This window comes from Drosophila erecta, unplaced genomic scaffold (genome assembly GCF_003286155.1).
Source record: "Drosophila erecta strain 14021-0224.00,06,07 unplaced genomic scaffold, DereRS2 tig00000000-arrow-pilon, whole genome shotgun sequence".
Classification (NCBI taxonomy): Eukaryota; Metazoa; Arthropoda; class Insecta; order Diptera; family Drosophilidae; genus Drosophila; species Drosophila erecta.
Window position 1 is genome coordinate 19,200,531 of NW_020825194.1, and position 15,529 is coordinate 19,216,059.

The following is a 15,529-nucleotide window of genomic DNA, read 5'->3' on the forward strand; positions in this document are numbered from 1 at the left end:
TACATTAGCGTGCGTCGATTACGAGACCTAGCACCTTAGTTATCGCTTTTGGAAAGATGTTGATCATTCATGCAGAACTTCTCTTATTTTGTATTGCTTCATTGTTCATTGTTTCTACTACATAGATACTTCAAAAAGTAGACTATATTAAATAATATAGTAAAATATAAACTAACAATAATTACAATGATTATGAGGTATGAGGTATGATTAAGAAAAGTTGAGTTATAAAGCTTAGAACTTCAGTCTTGGGACATTAATAATTTTTTCGAATTTCTGCAACATCATACACAATAAAAATAGATTTCTAAATCTCGTCTCCTGCTTGAGGACATCGGCCAGGGTTTGAAGTCCTACTCCAACCGCTCCTTTGCCTCGGATCCACTCTCCTCCTCCACAGGCAACCCCAGGAGCGTTGGAGCCACATGCCCTGGCTATGTTGGCCGCCTAGTCCGCACAATTGATCAGCGCAGTAGATTCGCCTGCTCCTCGCCGCTCATCCTGTTCCTGTTGGTTTGGGTTCCATTTCCACACATTTATGGCTTTTCATTCAACTCCAGCTTTGAATTTTCCGGGCTTCCCTGGTTCAGTATGTTTTTCTCTTCGAATACCAAAACTTCAAAGCCAAACACTGGAAAGTTTGTCGGCTGGTCACACTTCTGGAGATACTAAATACTGAAAATGGAAATACTGAACTAACGCGCGTTCAAATATTTGAAGTAACATAATTGATCTTATTCTTCGCCTTTTTAAGGTTCAACATTTCAATTTAGCTTAAAAATAGGTATCTTGTACCAAATTAATGTATTCAACAATTGTAAATATTGTTCCACCTGCGACTGCCGCATAATTGCATTTGATCTTCTCATTTGCATCAAGTGACACACAAGAAAGTGCATCGTAACTCAATCTAATGCAGTTCACACGAGAAGAACATCTCTCAAATTTATTGCACTTGTTTCTTAACAGCTAAAACCTATTCTAGGCGGACTAAACTAAAATTGCACTGCGTTGTCTCTAGCTAAGAAATGAACTAAAACAATGAATTGGATTTGCTAAATTCGAGCGGACGGCGGAAGGACTGCTCCAGGTTGTGCAACCTCTGTTCCAGGTCGTTCATCGAGTTGCGGAGGGCGTGGCCCCGGGGGCGCAGCGAGATCTGCGGCGACTGCTGCATGAGGTCGTCCTTGACCCCGGAGAAGGAGTGGCGCACGCAGGAGCGCTTCTCGAACCGCGTGTTCTGGTAGTGCGGATGGTGGCTGGGTTGCTGCTGATGCTGGCGGTGCTCGCAGTTGGCACTGCGGCAATTGTGGGCCACCAGTGGCTCATCTGTCTTCAGCGAGTCCTCGTAGGTGTCGCTGTTGCGACAGTTGTGTTCAGAAATTACACATGGATTAGGGTTATCCAAGCTGAGGCTCACCTGCTGTCCGTGTTTGGATGCGGCTGGCGCAGCTCCAAGTGCGCCTTCGCATGTCTGGGACACAGAACTTCCGTGTTGTTGCCGCGCTTGGAGCCGCCGTGCTGGAAGGAGTCCGGCGAGGTCTCGTACAGCTCGCGGCTGCTCAGGAACTCCACCCCGGAGTCTTGGCCCGTCGAGTGGAGTGAGAACAGCGAGGTTTCGTAATTGTTGCTGTTGGTTGGGATGACAGATTGCAAGATAGATTGTCCCATTCGAAAGCCTTAGTTTGATGTATATTCATAGACTTACAGATTGTTAACGGGCTGGCAGGCGTTGTACTTGAGCACGAATGGAGTGCTCCCCACGCCCACAGCTCCCTCGGTCGCCGCCGCTGCCTTGGCAATGGATTTGGGCAGAGGAACGTCTATGTACTCGCGCTGCTGCTGCTGCTGTCGCTGCTGTCTGTTCGGGGATGATGGCCATGGCAATTAGTGTCCAGAAACACGTTCAACTAAGGCATTTACTCACTCGTTCAGGTACTGATGGTGCTGCTGCTGCGTGGCCATCGCCTGCTGCTGGTGGTGGTGGTGCAGCTGCTGCTCCAGTTTCTCGGTGGCGGTGGCCGTCGACTGCGTCTGGGCCGAGGAGCAGACGGACTCGGGCATGAAGGCACTGGTGGGTCGTTGGCTGCCGGTGCTGCCCTTGCTGCAGCGCTGTGTGTGCCGCTGCTGCCGCTGGCGGCGCTGCTTCTGGCCACGAGGGGATCCGATGCCGGCGATGGTATAGGTGAGCCCGGCGTCGGAGGCGGAGAAATCACGCTGAGACCAGAGACGCCTGCAATGGGAAGTGGAAAAAGTGGTAGTAGCTTGGAGCTATTCGTATTAATTTCGCATAGGCAAACTTATAGATATTGGTTTCTTTCACTGTAACTCTAAGTTTGAAACATGAAGCAGATGCTTTATTTTTCTCCGTGCAGGATGAGCTGAGCTGATGAGATGGCATTCCGTTTGATTGGCTTTCCCATTTGGGATGCGGTTGCAGCGATGTCACAAGATCTTCAGCTAATTGCCTCATGTTGCTGTTGCTGCATTGTTGCATTTGATGTTGTGTTTGTTGCATTTTACCGTTATAATTTAATCGGACAGGAAAGGCCCAATGCCAGCCGGTTTTTGCAGGGGCTCCAGAGCATCGAGCAACTTGACCATGATCATGGCCATCAGCGGCAGCGGCAGCAACAACAACAACATTTGCAATTGACTTAAGATTTATTATGGGGCCTTCAGCTTAAGCTAACACTATGGCTAACATGAAATGCATCTATGAGCTACATCAGAGCGCCCAGTAAGCAGTCTTTCGGTTGCAGTTGCAGTTGCAGTTGCACTTGAATGTCACCCATGCACCTCATTCATACCGTTTTTGGCGCATGCACACGTAGCAGCAGGCGGCTACCAGTGCGCCCAGGCTGACCAGCGCCAGCAGAACCACCGTCACAAACTCCAATCCTCCCATGAAACTGGACGCGGAGGCGTGCGTGGGCCGGGCCAACTGCCCGAACTCGGCCAGCTGGAGGATGCGGGGCATGGGCTTGCCGCCGTCGAGCTTCTGCTGCTGCAGCTGCAGTGCGTCCAGTTGGAGGCCGGCCAGGGCGCTGAAAGAAGCAATTCGAGGCCATTAATTCGCCTGGCAGTTCTGGGTCAATCGATTTTCGCTGCGGCAGGAGCAGCGCGGTGTGGAAAACTTACTCCTGCAGTTGCTCCATTTCCACAATGGCGTTCGTGTGCGGATCCACGGCGTAGATGTAGGCATTGGTGCTGCAAGTGGAGAGGGTACAGAACCAGTTAGACGATGGCACTGCGGTGTTTTGATGGCAACTAATGGCCATTCATGTTATGCAAGGCGGTCGAAAACTGCATTAACTTGGATAACTTGGATCTTTATCAGACACTTTAAATAATTGGTTAGAAAGCATGAATTGCCATACTGGCCAGTTATCGATGCATTAATCTCTACCTAGCTATCCATTACATTTTCATTTAAATTGTTGCTCTTATAAAGGCTGTGATTTTCAAAAGCATTGGTGATAAATGTTTTAATGGTCTAGGCACCTGCTTTTATACTGACATACTATAGCAAATGGGACCACAATGGATGTATGGTTACTTACGCGGGCTCCAGCCCCCCGGAGTACGGCTCCAAAAGTCTGACGCGCACGTCCTTGCCAATGGCATCGCTTAGCGCCTCCATTAGTCCCTCAATGCGGCGCTCCACCTCGACGGGCATTCCGGCCACCACCAGACGCACCTGCTTGGCCTCATCGATGACATAGACGAACACGTTGACGATGCCACTCCTGCCATCATCCGCGCCCATGCGATCCGTGGCCTTCACATCGAATCCGTAGATGTGCTCGCTGCGGGAAAGGTCGCCGAGCAGGCGAATATTACCCGACAGCTCGTCGATGCCAAAAAGTCGCGTGGGCTCGTTGAGCAGTCGATAGCGTATCTCGGCGTTCAGGCCCTCATCCAAATCGTTGGCCTCCACCCGGGTCACAGGGTATCCAAAGCTGGCACTCAGCGGCAGAACGGCCACAAGCGGTTGCCCATTGCCCCGGAACTTGGGTGCATTGTCGTTCTCATCCGCAATGTGGACCAGAATCCGGCACTCGTTCGGCGACAGACCCTCTATGCGCTCATCTACCACTGGATACGAGACGCGGGCATAATTCCTAGCTTCGCGACTCAGTCGATCCGCCCGTATCCTCAGTTGGTATCGGGATATGTGCTCCCTGTCGAAGGGCTTGAGGGCATACAACAGCATGTTCTTGGCATCGTATTCAAAGGGCGGATGGGCATCCGTTTCATCCAAGCCCTCCTCCAGCCACAGCGACCAGCGATAGTTCTCGGGATTGAGGCCGGCGCTCAGATTCAGGCGCATCACCTCGATGGGCGCTTCGTTGTTCTCCGTGAGCTTGACCTCGTAATAGGCGTGCTGGAATACGGTGACATTTGCCGGCGGCTCTGGCTTGGGAGTGGACTTCGGGGGATCCGTGACTGCCTGCCCCTGGAGGTTCACAATTACAACGGCCGTAGCGGATAAGGCTGGACTGCCCACATCCGAGGCTATCACAGACACATTCAGATGCTCGTAGTCATTGTAGCCATTGATGCGGGATATTGTGGAGATGGTGCCGTCGCGGGAGTCGATTTGGAAGAGCGGTGCTTGCATTTCCTGGTGGCGAATGGAGTACAAGACCAGTCCGTTGCCATTGCCCACATTGTCCTTATCAATGGCCGTGAGCTGCCTCACGAATGTACCCGGCTGGGTGCTTCGATCCAGATAGGCCTTGTACACCGGCAGCATCAACGTGCGATCCGCCACACTCGGAATGAACTTCACCGCCTTTGTCTGGTCGTCGTAGCCAATGAACTCCGGCCGATTGTCGTTGACGTCCAGGACATTCACTTCCACATCCACGCTGCTGGACATTCGCTGCATCACGGGCGCATTGTCCCTGGCGATCACCTGGAAGCTGTACTTGTCCTTCAGCTCCCGATCCAGCTGCCCGTGGATCTTCAGCACTCCCGAGGCGGGTTTGATGGTAAATGGCAGGTGGGAATCACTGAGCGTGTACGTTATATTGGCGTTCTCGCCAAAGTCCATGTCTATGGCGGTCAGCTGGCCCAGCACACTGTCCTTATACTCGCCCTCCGGGGTATCGAAGCTGTACCAGGACTTCTTGAACGTGGGCGCATGGTCGTTGACATCCATCACGGTGAATCGCAGGCAGGTGGAATCGCTTAGACCATCGATATCCGTCACTGTTAGATTTAGCATAACCTCGATGTTCGCCGACAACGGATAGTTGAGCGACAGCTCTCCGCTGAGTTTGTCTATTGCAAAGTACTTCACTCCCTGAACCCGCAGCATGGGCACTCCGGGTGTGCGCTCCACCTGCTCTCCCTGGAGCTCGTAGTGCAGCTGGGCATTCTTTCCGTAGTCCTCATCACTTGCGCTCAGTTGGAGCATCTTGGAGCCCACTGGAGTGTCTTCGTAAATGGCGAACAGTGGGCATTTGGTGGACAAGGCGCGGACCATTCTCCGCCGGGACTTAGCTCTAGCCACCACTCCCAATCCTGCACCCGCCGATCTCTCTCGATCCACGCTGAATCTCGGTGATCCGGGTATGTGATACGGAGGTGGGGCTAGCATCATAGCCGCCGTTGCCTGAGGAGCTGCCAGTCCACTCGAGCTCTCTACGAAGTAGATCTCCATATCGGTGGTGTACTCACGGATCTCCAAGCGCGAGTCCTTGAACACGGAGATGCGTTCAAACATCGGAGCATTGTCATTAACGTCTGCCACTAGGATAGTGAGATGGGCATATCCCGAGAGACCGCCAGTGTCGGCGGCAATGATCTTCAGGTTGTACAGCTGCTGCTTCTCACGATCCAAGCCCCTCTTTCCCGTATAGCAGATGCGGAAATACGGGCCCGAACTGAGCTTGAAGTTCGTCTGCATGAAGGTGGTGTGCAGCTCCTGGTACTTGAACTCGTCGTTCCACTGATCCGTGAGGTTGAAGATATTAAATGCCCCTGTTGTGGGTGGCATTTTATGATGTGGAGTAGTGGAGTTCTCCGGGGAAGTGCCATTCACGTACTCTATGCTGAATTCGTCGCTGTAGTCGCCCTGGAGTTGAACCCTGAACTCAGCATTGGGTCCCTCATCGGCATCCTGGATGAGTATGGCATGATTCATGGACAGCTCGGTGCCCACAGCACAGTTCTCGTTGATCAACCCCACATAGGTGAGAGCATTAAACTTGGGCGCATTGTCGTTGACGTCGTCCACCTTGATGTTCACCTGGTAGATCCCAGCTCCACTCACCAGTCCCGTGCTGTACTCCACGATCACGGTTAGCTCGTAGCTGGGCTGCTGCTCGCGATCCAGTCCGGTGAGGGTGAGCAACGTGCCATCCTCCGTGATGGAGATCTTGTTCACCACCTCCTGCTGGTTGGCAATGATGTAGCGAAGCTTTATGTTCGCATCGCCCGCCAGACGTCTTGGCAATCGGCGCTTCGATTTGGAACTGCGACTCCTGCTTCGGCTGCGGAACCTGCTGCCCATGGTGAGATTGCGCCCGGTTGCCTCCGATGGCATCTCCCGGAACGTTCCCAGCTCGTTGTTGACCAGATTGAGGCCATTCTTGTACAGCAGCTGCCCAATGATGCCGCCCACAACGTTCTCCTCCACGTGGAAGTTGATCACATTCATGTTGATCTCTCTGAAGTTAGACAGATATTTAGAAAAATTAAGTTGCTAGACCAATTAAATGGTATGATGAACCGTACTTACTCTATGACAGGTCTTAGGGGCACCTTGTGCTCCGGCTTGTTGACTATATGGATGGTGAGATTGGTGATGAGTACGCCTTCATCGCTGAGTTCGGCGGGCGAGGCTATTGTGGTCAGTGGAGACGAGCTTCGCGACATGACAAGTGATTGGGTGGAGTTGGCAAAGAGCTGGAAGCAGCCAACAAACCATTATGGACACTCACAAAGCTCGAAGATTTTAATGGTAATGAGGTGAACTTACATAATTGGCCACCGCCTCGAATTGGTAGACTTTCCGCTTGAAATCAGATAGCTCCCGAATGACAGTGATAATGCCGGACCGCTCCTCGATGGCGAAAGGTACGCCTTCCGAGTAAGTGTGCAGCAGATCATACATTATTTCATCGCCACCGTCGTAGATCAGCGTGGTTCGCACTTGACCCACTGAGGTGCCCAACGGAGTATTCGCGCCCACCCAAAACTCGTACGGAGCACCCACGAAGTCAATGGCCTGGTCATCAATGGTGGCGTACACTTCAATGGTGATCACTGCCAGGGAGAAGCGCCGCTCCGAGGGATTTGTAGGCTGATCAGTGGCCTCCACGAAGACTGCGATGCGTCCCCTTCGCAGTGGTCCACCCACATAAATGGTGCCATTCTTGTTGTCCAGCCGGAATGGGATGTACCCACTACCCTTCGGTCGTTGCAGCTCGTACAGCAGGTGGCCATTTGGACCCGCATCTGGATCGTGTGCGACCACCTGACCTATCACGTAACCCGTGGGCGCGTTGATAGGCACCTTGAATTCGTACAGATTTCCGTGCTCGAACTTTGGCGTGTTGTCGTTCGTGTCCAGCAGCGTGATCTCCACTTGAACCTTGCTGGGTCCCGGTTTCTTCAGATGCTTATCATCCAGGTACGAGGGATTGCGCTCCAAGGCCTCCACATTCAGCTGAATGGATCTGCGCTGTTCGCGATCTAGTAGCCGATCGTCACGCACAGTAATCCATCCAGTTCGGGAGTCTATGCGAAAAGCACCTGCCGCATCCTTGGTCTCAACCAGATTGTACAGAAACTCCGAGTTCTCGCCCTGATCCCGATCGACGGCGTTAACCTGCAGTACACTAAAGCCGGTGGGCAGATTTTCCACTATGGAAATGTTGTAAAAGTCTGCCTCAAACTCGGGAACATTGTCGTTCAGATCCAAAACCTCCACTTCGATGCTGTGGAAACAATTCAAGATGGGTCAATCAAGTTTTTCTTTGTAATTATACTGTTATACTAACCGTGCCAGAGCTTTCTTGAGGGGATTATCCTTTTGTCGCGCCTCGAGCTGAAGGACGAAGGTGTTGCCCGGCAGACTCTCCTCTTCCAGGTCAATTTCCTTCTGCAGATACATGACACCATTGTGGGGATTCACCCGGAAGAGCTGTCGCTCATTGCCCGAAATGATTTCGTAGACGAGCGAAGCGTTCAGCGAATCCTGGTCGAAGGCCATGATGGGCGGGGCAAAGTACAGAGGTATCCTTATGGGCACCCCCGTCATCGGATAGAACTCGTTGATCCTGGTGCGGTAGACGCCCTCGGTGAATTTTGGCGGCAGATCGTCCACATCCCGCACGTTTATCGTGATCGTGGTGTTGGCCTGGTTGGCTGGAGTGCCTCGATCCCATGCGAATATAGGCAGCTTGAACTGCCTGATACCACTATCGAAGTCCAGTTCCCGCTTCAAAATCAGCAGCGGCCGATGTGGACTCTTGAGGGCAAAGTACGGACTTCCGTCGGCCGAAAGTTGCTCCGGCACCGTGGACATACTGAAGTGCACCTCGGAGTTGGGCGTATTGGGCTTGTCGCGATCGAAGGCCTGCACTCCCTCAAAGATGATGCTCTCAATGGAGGTGTTCTCATCCACGTCCACCACGTAGGGCACGTTGAGGAACTCCGGGGCGTTGTCGTTCACATCCTCGATGTACACGGTGATGGACAGATAGCTACCCTGTAAGCAGGAAGCACGGTATAAGTATCCACTCGAAGCAATAAAGGTGACAGGTGTCAATTGAGGATGAAGCCACCCACCTCCTCGAGTTTCTCCTGCTTGCCGGCGCAGAGTATCCGGAACTTGAGCAAGTTCCGCGGCACATCCCGGTCCACCAGTCGCTCCAATGAGCGCGCCAGGCTGACCACCAGAGTGGTGGCATTGTGCTCCGTCAGGTTGAAGTACTTGTGGTCTCCGCTGGCATCGGCGCCCTTGAGGGCGACCGTGGAGCGGGGATAAGCCTGCAGCCGGAGGATCTCCTTGCCCACCTGGGCGTCTTCACGCAGGCGGATGAAGCGCACACCTTCGCTTTCGGCGGCGACGCCGTCGAGCGTGTGAAACGCACAGCTGCCGGAGTTGGCTGAAAAGTGGGGCACGAGATTACAGATTACTATATACGTACATACACACGGCATGTAGAAGAAAAGTAAAACTTTGACAAATTGTCGCTGTTGTGTTTTTATTTGGGCATGCAAATTTTTTCGCACACTCTGAGAACCGAAAACGGAAAAGTGCCAGGCTAAAGACAATTGGAAAATCACCGCACAGCGACGTGCGGACCAAATTGTGGGGCTCTCAAGGGGGCGGCTTTTGTGGCTAAGGAGGCGTGGCAGAACTGGCGCCAGCTAACCAAAAACTTTCTACGTTTGTCGCGTGGCCCATTCAGCTGCGGTTTTCATGTGCAGTTGCAACACTTTTCCACATGCATTCAGCTGTCTCCCTGCCTCGGATTCTCCCCAGCTCAGATGGAGGGCTCCGTGTTGCTCAAAGCCTTTGCAAATTATTTTCTGCTGCCTTAGTTCCCACCCTCATGACATAATTAAGCACTTTTTGTTTGCCCACGGCTCGGCTGGCTTTTGGCCCAAAGGCATCCCGGCCAAATGCGTTCCGAGTGACAAGAAGACAGCATACCACATCGTCGTCTGACTCGCTGACATTTCTCCGAGCTTCATTTTCTTTCTTGTTTTTATTTTTGTATCATTAGTTTTCGGAAGATCTCCTGCAGCGCGAAATTATTATTGTTGCTTTCAGCTGCAGATGCAGATGCAGTGAAATCTTGGCCATCGCCAAGTATCTTCTGCTGCAACCAGTTTCTTGTCATCGTAGGCATTGCTGGCTTATTGTTTTATTTGTGGCTTAGTTTAAATCCATTTTCGCTGTGGCTGCTTCTTGCTATTGCCGCAGTTGTAATTTGAGCTGCCATTTCTATTATTTACTTGCAGTTTCTGGCTCACTTCGGTGTGAACTGTTTGCTAAGAAACTATTTGCCCACCCACCACATGGGTAGATACGAGTATGTGCAGCAGAAACTGCACATTTGACTAAGAAATTGTAAATCAGTGTAGCACATGCTAGTTTTATTAAGTCAATAAAGAATGGGATTCACTAAAAATAATACAAAATACATGTTATAAAGGTGCTTATGTGAGCTCCCTGAATTATTAACAATGCTTACGAACCAAACCTTAGTTCATCCAAATAATGAATTAATTAACAATGTATTCCAAAATAGTGCCATAAGTTTCTTCTCTCCAGTTCAATATGAATCGCATTTTATTAATTATGCAGTTCTATTCCGATGGCACTTAGCACTTTCAGGATTGAAGACTTTTCGTAACGGTTCTTCAACTCAGTTCCCACAACATAAATGTCATTCGCATTGTTCTCATAAAACAGAAATTATATGTAATTCATATCCACCATTCACATGCGGCCCGAACGCTTTAGCACCTGTTGACTAGCAACAATTTACCCATTCATACTTGGCTTCGAGTTTAGCCATCATCTAGAACATTAAGCTCAGGCGGTCATTCCAAGTAACACAAACGAATTAAGTTTTAATTAGAACATTGCCACACTCACTACTCCAGCGACACTTGGGTTCCCAAGTCGGGTTATTGAGTTCACGGTGGGGCGGTCGGAGATTTACCAACTTGGCTGGTAAATGGTGCAGGAGCAGGTTACTGATATGGGTCAGTTCGGGAGTGGATGGATGAATGGATGGTGAAGTGGGCCAGCTGTCAGCCATTGCATAAACCAATTGACGGGTTGCCGCATGGAGATAAAAGCTTCAAAAAACAAATCAATTTCCTTGCACATTTTTCGCCAGCCCCTGAGGAAAAGCTGTCGCACCAGCATTTAAATTCGAAATTTGGGTTATTTAACGGTCTGCAAACGAGCCAAACGAGTTGCATGCGACGGGGAAGGGGTCGAGCAAACGAAAGACTTAGGCGACAAACTGCGTCCAGCACTTGATTTACGCAAACCAACACATTAGCACTCAGGCAGAGAGATTGAGCGCTGGAGACACACATATTAGCCGGGAGATTTATGAACACATCCCGCCAACTTGAAAAGGCTATAACGGCTTTTGGTCAACTTGTTTTTGGTAACTTGCCTTGCACTTGTCCCGTTTTCGCCGCTTGGCCCATTGCGATTAGCCCAAATACTGCTAAGGGCATAGCCCAAATACATATGACTGCCATATCCTGATTGGCCTTCTTTTTCCGAAATTTTCACTGAACTTTTCCCTAGATATGTTTCACTATCCACGCGCTCGCATCGCGCTTGCAACCGAACCAACCGACAACGCTAACACCTCGCGACCAACTGAAGCTATCTTCCGAACTGCGGGCTGAAAGGCGAGCGCGATGAGACTAGTTTTTCACACACAAGAAAACAAGAAAAGCCACGACAAGTGGCTGAGGAAAAGCCTCGTGAGCAGTCTGAAAAAGCCTTGCTTCAAGTGCAGCAAAAAGAAAACTCAAAAGATTGGGAAAAATGTAGAATATAGAACTGAGCATTTGCTGTTCAGGATTCTCTTGCAGCGCGACTGTCTAATGAAAACTACATACAAAAACCACTACACTCACTGCTCGACCGGTAAGAGAGATATTTAATTACTTACAGCTCGAGATTAATCTAGTAGCACTTTGTATACGAATAAACATAAAAATATGTATCTCTTTCAGTGTAGGGTAATCAATTTCTTAACAAGAATTTTATATTGTATTTTAAATATTGTTTATGAATAAGTATTTTAAAATAAATATTATAACATTTCAAACACTTGTATGAATAACATTTGCCTGGTTATTTGTTCAAGAGGGATGCCAATGTGATCTTGCAAGTAATCAAGAACGCATACACTACTACATACACTACAGCCACTGCTCGACCGGTAAGAGAGATTACTTTGAATATTTTGTGACTCTAAATTAGAAGACATGACTTGGGAATTATAGGGCTTAGGGCACAAGAAAAATCTACAATTTGCCATAAATATTTACATTTTGGAGGCAAAATTGAAAGATTTTTCGGTTTGAATTACCAGGCGAACAAGAATTCCAGAAGGTGTCCACGATCGTTTGGTTTTCGGTAGCAACTTGCTGCTGATTATGATCGCCTGGTAATTCAATCCGAAAAATCTACAATTTGCCAAAAAAAAATTAACATTTTGCAGGCAAAATTGTGAGATTTTTCGGTTTAAATTATTAGGCGATCATAATTTCAAACACTTGTATAACTAACACTTACCTGGTTATTTGTTCAAGAGGGATGCCAATGTGATCTTGCAAGTAATCAAGAACGCATACACTACTACATACACTACACATACACTATACTCACTGCTCGACCGGTAAGAAAGATTACTTGGAATAATTTGTGACTCTAAACTAGAAGACATGCCTTACAGTCCTCGCTAGAACCAGTTGGGAATTGTAGGGCTATGGACACGAAAAATCTACAGTTTGCCAAAAAAATGTACATTTTATAGGCAAAATTGTGAGATTTTTCGGTTTAAATTACCAGGCGAACAGGAATTCCAGAAGGTGACCAACGATCGTTTGGTTTTCGGTAGCAACCTGCTGCTGATTGTGATCGCCTAGTAATTAAATTCGAAAAATCGAAAATTTACCATAAATATTTACATTTTGTGGGCATGTACGTATGTATGTATGTATGTATGTATGTATGTATGTATGTATGTATGTATGTATGTATGTATGTATGTATGTATGTATGTATGTATGTATGTATGTATGTATGTATGTATGTATGTATGTATGCATGTATGTATGTATGTATGTATGTATGTACATAATCTTTCAATTTTGCATCTAAAATGTTGATTTTTTTGGCAAATTGTGAGATTTTTCGGTTTAAATTACCAGGCGAACAGAAATTCCAGAAGGTGACCAACGATCGTTTGGTTTTCGGTAGCAACCTGCTGCTGATTATGATCGCCTGGTAATTCAATCCGAAAACTCTACAATTTGCGAGACAATTTGGAGACAAAATTGTGAGATTTTTCGGTTTAAATTACCAGGCGAACAGGAATTCCAGAAGGTGACCAACGATCGTTTGGTTTTCGGTAGCAACCTGCTGCTGATTATGATCGCCTAGTAATTAAATTCGAAAAATCTAAAATTTACCATAAATATTTACATTTTGTGGGCATGTATGTATGTATGTATGTATGTATGTATGTATGCATGTCTGTATGTATGTATGTATGTATGTATGTATGTATGTATGTATGTATGTATGTATGTATGTATGTATGTATGTATGTATGTATGTATGTATGTATGTATGTATGTATGTATGTATGTATGTATGTATGTATGTATGTATGTACATAATCTTTCAATTTTGCCTCTAAAATGTTAATTTTTTTGGCAAATTGAAAGATTTTACGGTTTGAATTACCAGGCGAACAGGAATTCCAGAAAGTGACCAACGATCGTTTGGTTTTCGGTAGCAACCTGCTGCTGATTATGATCGCCTGGTAATTCAATCCGAAAACTCTACAATTTGCGAGAAAATTTGGAGACAAAATTGTGAGATTTTTCGGTTTAAATTACCAGGCGAACAGGAATTCCAGAAGGTGACCAAAGATCGTTTGGTTTTCGGTAGCAACTTGCTGCTGATTATGACCAAACATACATATGTACATACATACATACATGCATACATACATACGTAAATACATACATACATACATACATACATACATACATACATACATACATACATACATACATACATACATACATACATACATACATACATACATACATACATACATACATACATACATACATACATACATACATACATACATACATACATACATACATACATACATACATACATACATACATACATACATACATACATACATACGTACGTACGTACATACATACATACATACATACATACATACATACATACGTACATTCCCACAAAATGTAAATATTTATGGCAAATTGTAGATTTTTCGGATTGAATTACCAGGCGATCATAATCAGCAGCAGGTTGCTACCGAAAACCAAACGATCGTTGGTCACCTTCTGGAATTCCTGTTCGCCTGGTAATTCAAACCGTAAAATCTTTCAATTTGCCAAAAAAATTAACATTTTAGAGGCAAAATTGAAAGATTATGTACTTACATACATACATACATACATACATACCTACCTACATACATACATACATACATACATACATACATACATACATACATACATACATGCCCACAAAATGTAAATATTTATGGCAAATTGTAGATTTTTCGGATTGAATTACCAGGCGATCATAATCAGCAGCAGGTTGATACCGAAAACCAAACGATCGTTGGTCACCTTCTGGAATTCCTGTTCGCCTGGTAATTTAAACCAAAAAATCTCACAATTTTGCCAAAAAAATTAACATTTTAGAGGCAAAATTGAAAGATTACACAACATACATATGTACATACATACATACATATGTACATACATATATACATATGTACATACATACATACATATATACATACATACATACATATGTACATGAAACAAACGATCGTTGGTCACCTTCTGGAATTCCTGTTCGCCTGGTAATTCAAACCGAAAAATCTTTAAATTTTGCCCACAAAGTGTAAATATTTTTTTTGCAAATTGTAGATTTTTCGTGTCCATAGCCCTATAATTCCCAACTGGTTCTCGTGAGGGCTGTAAGGCATGTCTTCTAATTTAGAGTCTCAAAATATTCCAAGTAATCTTTCTTACCGGTCGAGCAGTGAATGTTGTGTATGTGAAGTGTATGTGCTCTAAAGTGTGATTACTTGCAAGATCACATTGGCATCCCTCTTGAACAAATAACCAGCAAATGTTATTTAAACAAGTTTTTGAAATGTTATATTTATTTTAAAATATTTATTTATAAAAAATATTTAAAATACAATATAAAATTCTTGTTAAGAAATTGATTACCCTACACTGAAAGAGATATATATTTTTATGTTTATTCGTATACACATGTTTTCAAACGCATCCTTAAAAATTGTCTTAAATAAAGCCTGAAGAATGTTTAACTTACTTTCGGAACACATAGTTATTGCCGCTTTTAATATGGGCTTAGGCAACATATTTTCTTGTAGCCCTATAATTCCCAACTAGTTCGTGTGAGCGTGTGGAGTACGGACAACTGAATACTGCGTATCTTTGGCTCTGTAGACTCGCTCAGAAACTGTTGCGCTACTATGTGCTATTATTTATTTCTTCAGTGCGTTGCGTGCTGACTGAAAGACAAAAGGCAGGCCCAGTGGATGAATGAAAGCCAGCCAGAAAGCGAGAAACAAGGAAGGAAGGTCCAATAGCTCAAGAGCCAGTCGTAAAAGTATAAACAACAAAAGTGATTAACATAAAGCATAAACATGCAGTTCGCTGGGGCCGGGTGCCCTAGGCACTCTTGATGGTGATGATGATGCCCCAT

General features: G+C 46.6%; 1 protein-coding gene across 1 annotated transcript; it reads right to left on the bottom strand.

The window, feature by feature from the left end:
- Positions 1-838: 838 nt before the first annotated feature.
- Positions 839-15,529, bottom strand: LOC6552620 (cadherin-89D). The gene is given in 14 exon segments (XM_015154276.2): positions 839-1,358; positions 1,421-1,630; positions 1,709-1,861; positions 1,928-2,233; positions 2,811-3,047; positions 3,142-3,210; positions 3,564-6,680; positions 6,752-6,918; positions 6,992-7,952; positions 8,016-8,725; positions 8,806-9,125; positions 11,163-11,272; positions 11,274-11,356; positions 15,458-15,529. Coding segments are annotated over 14 exon segments (6,840 nt in total). The 3' UTR covers positions 839-1,033.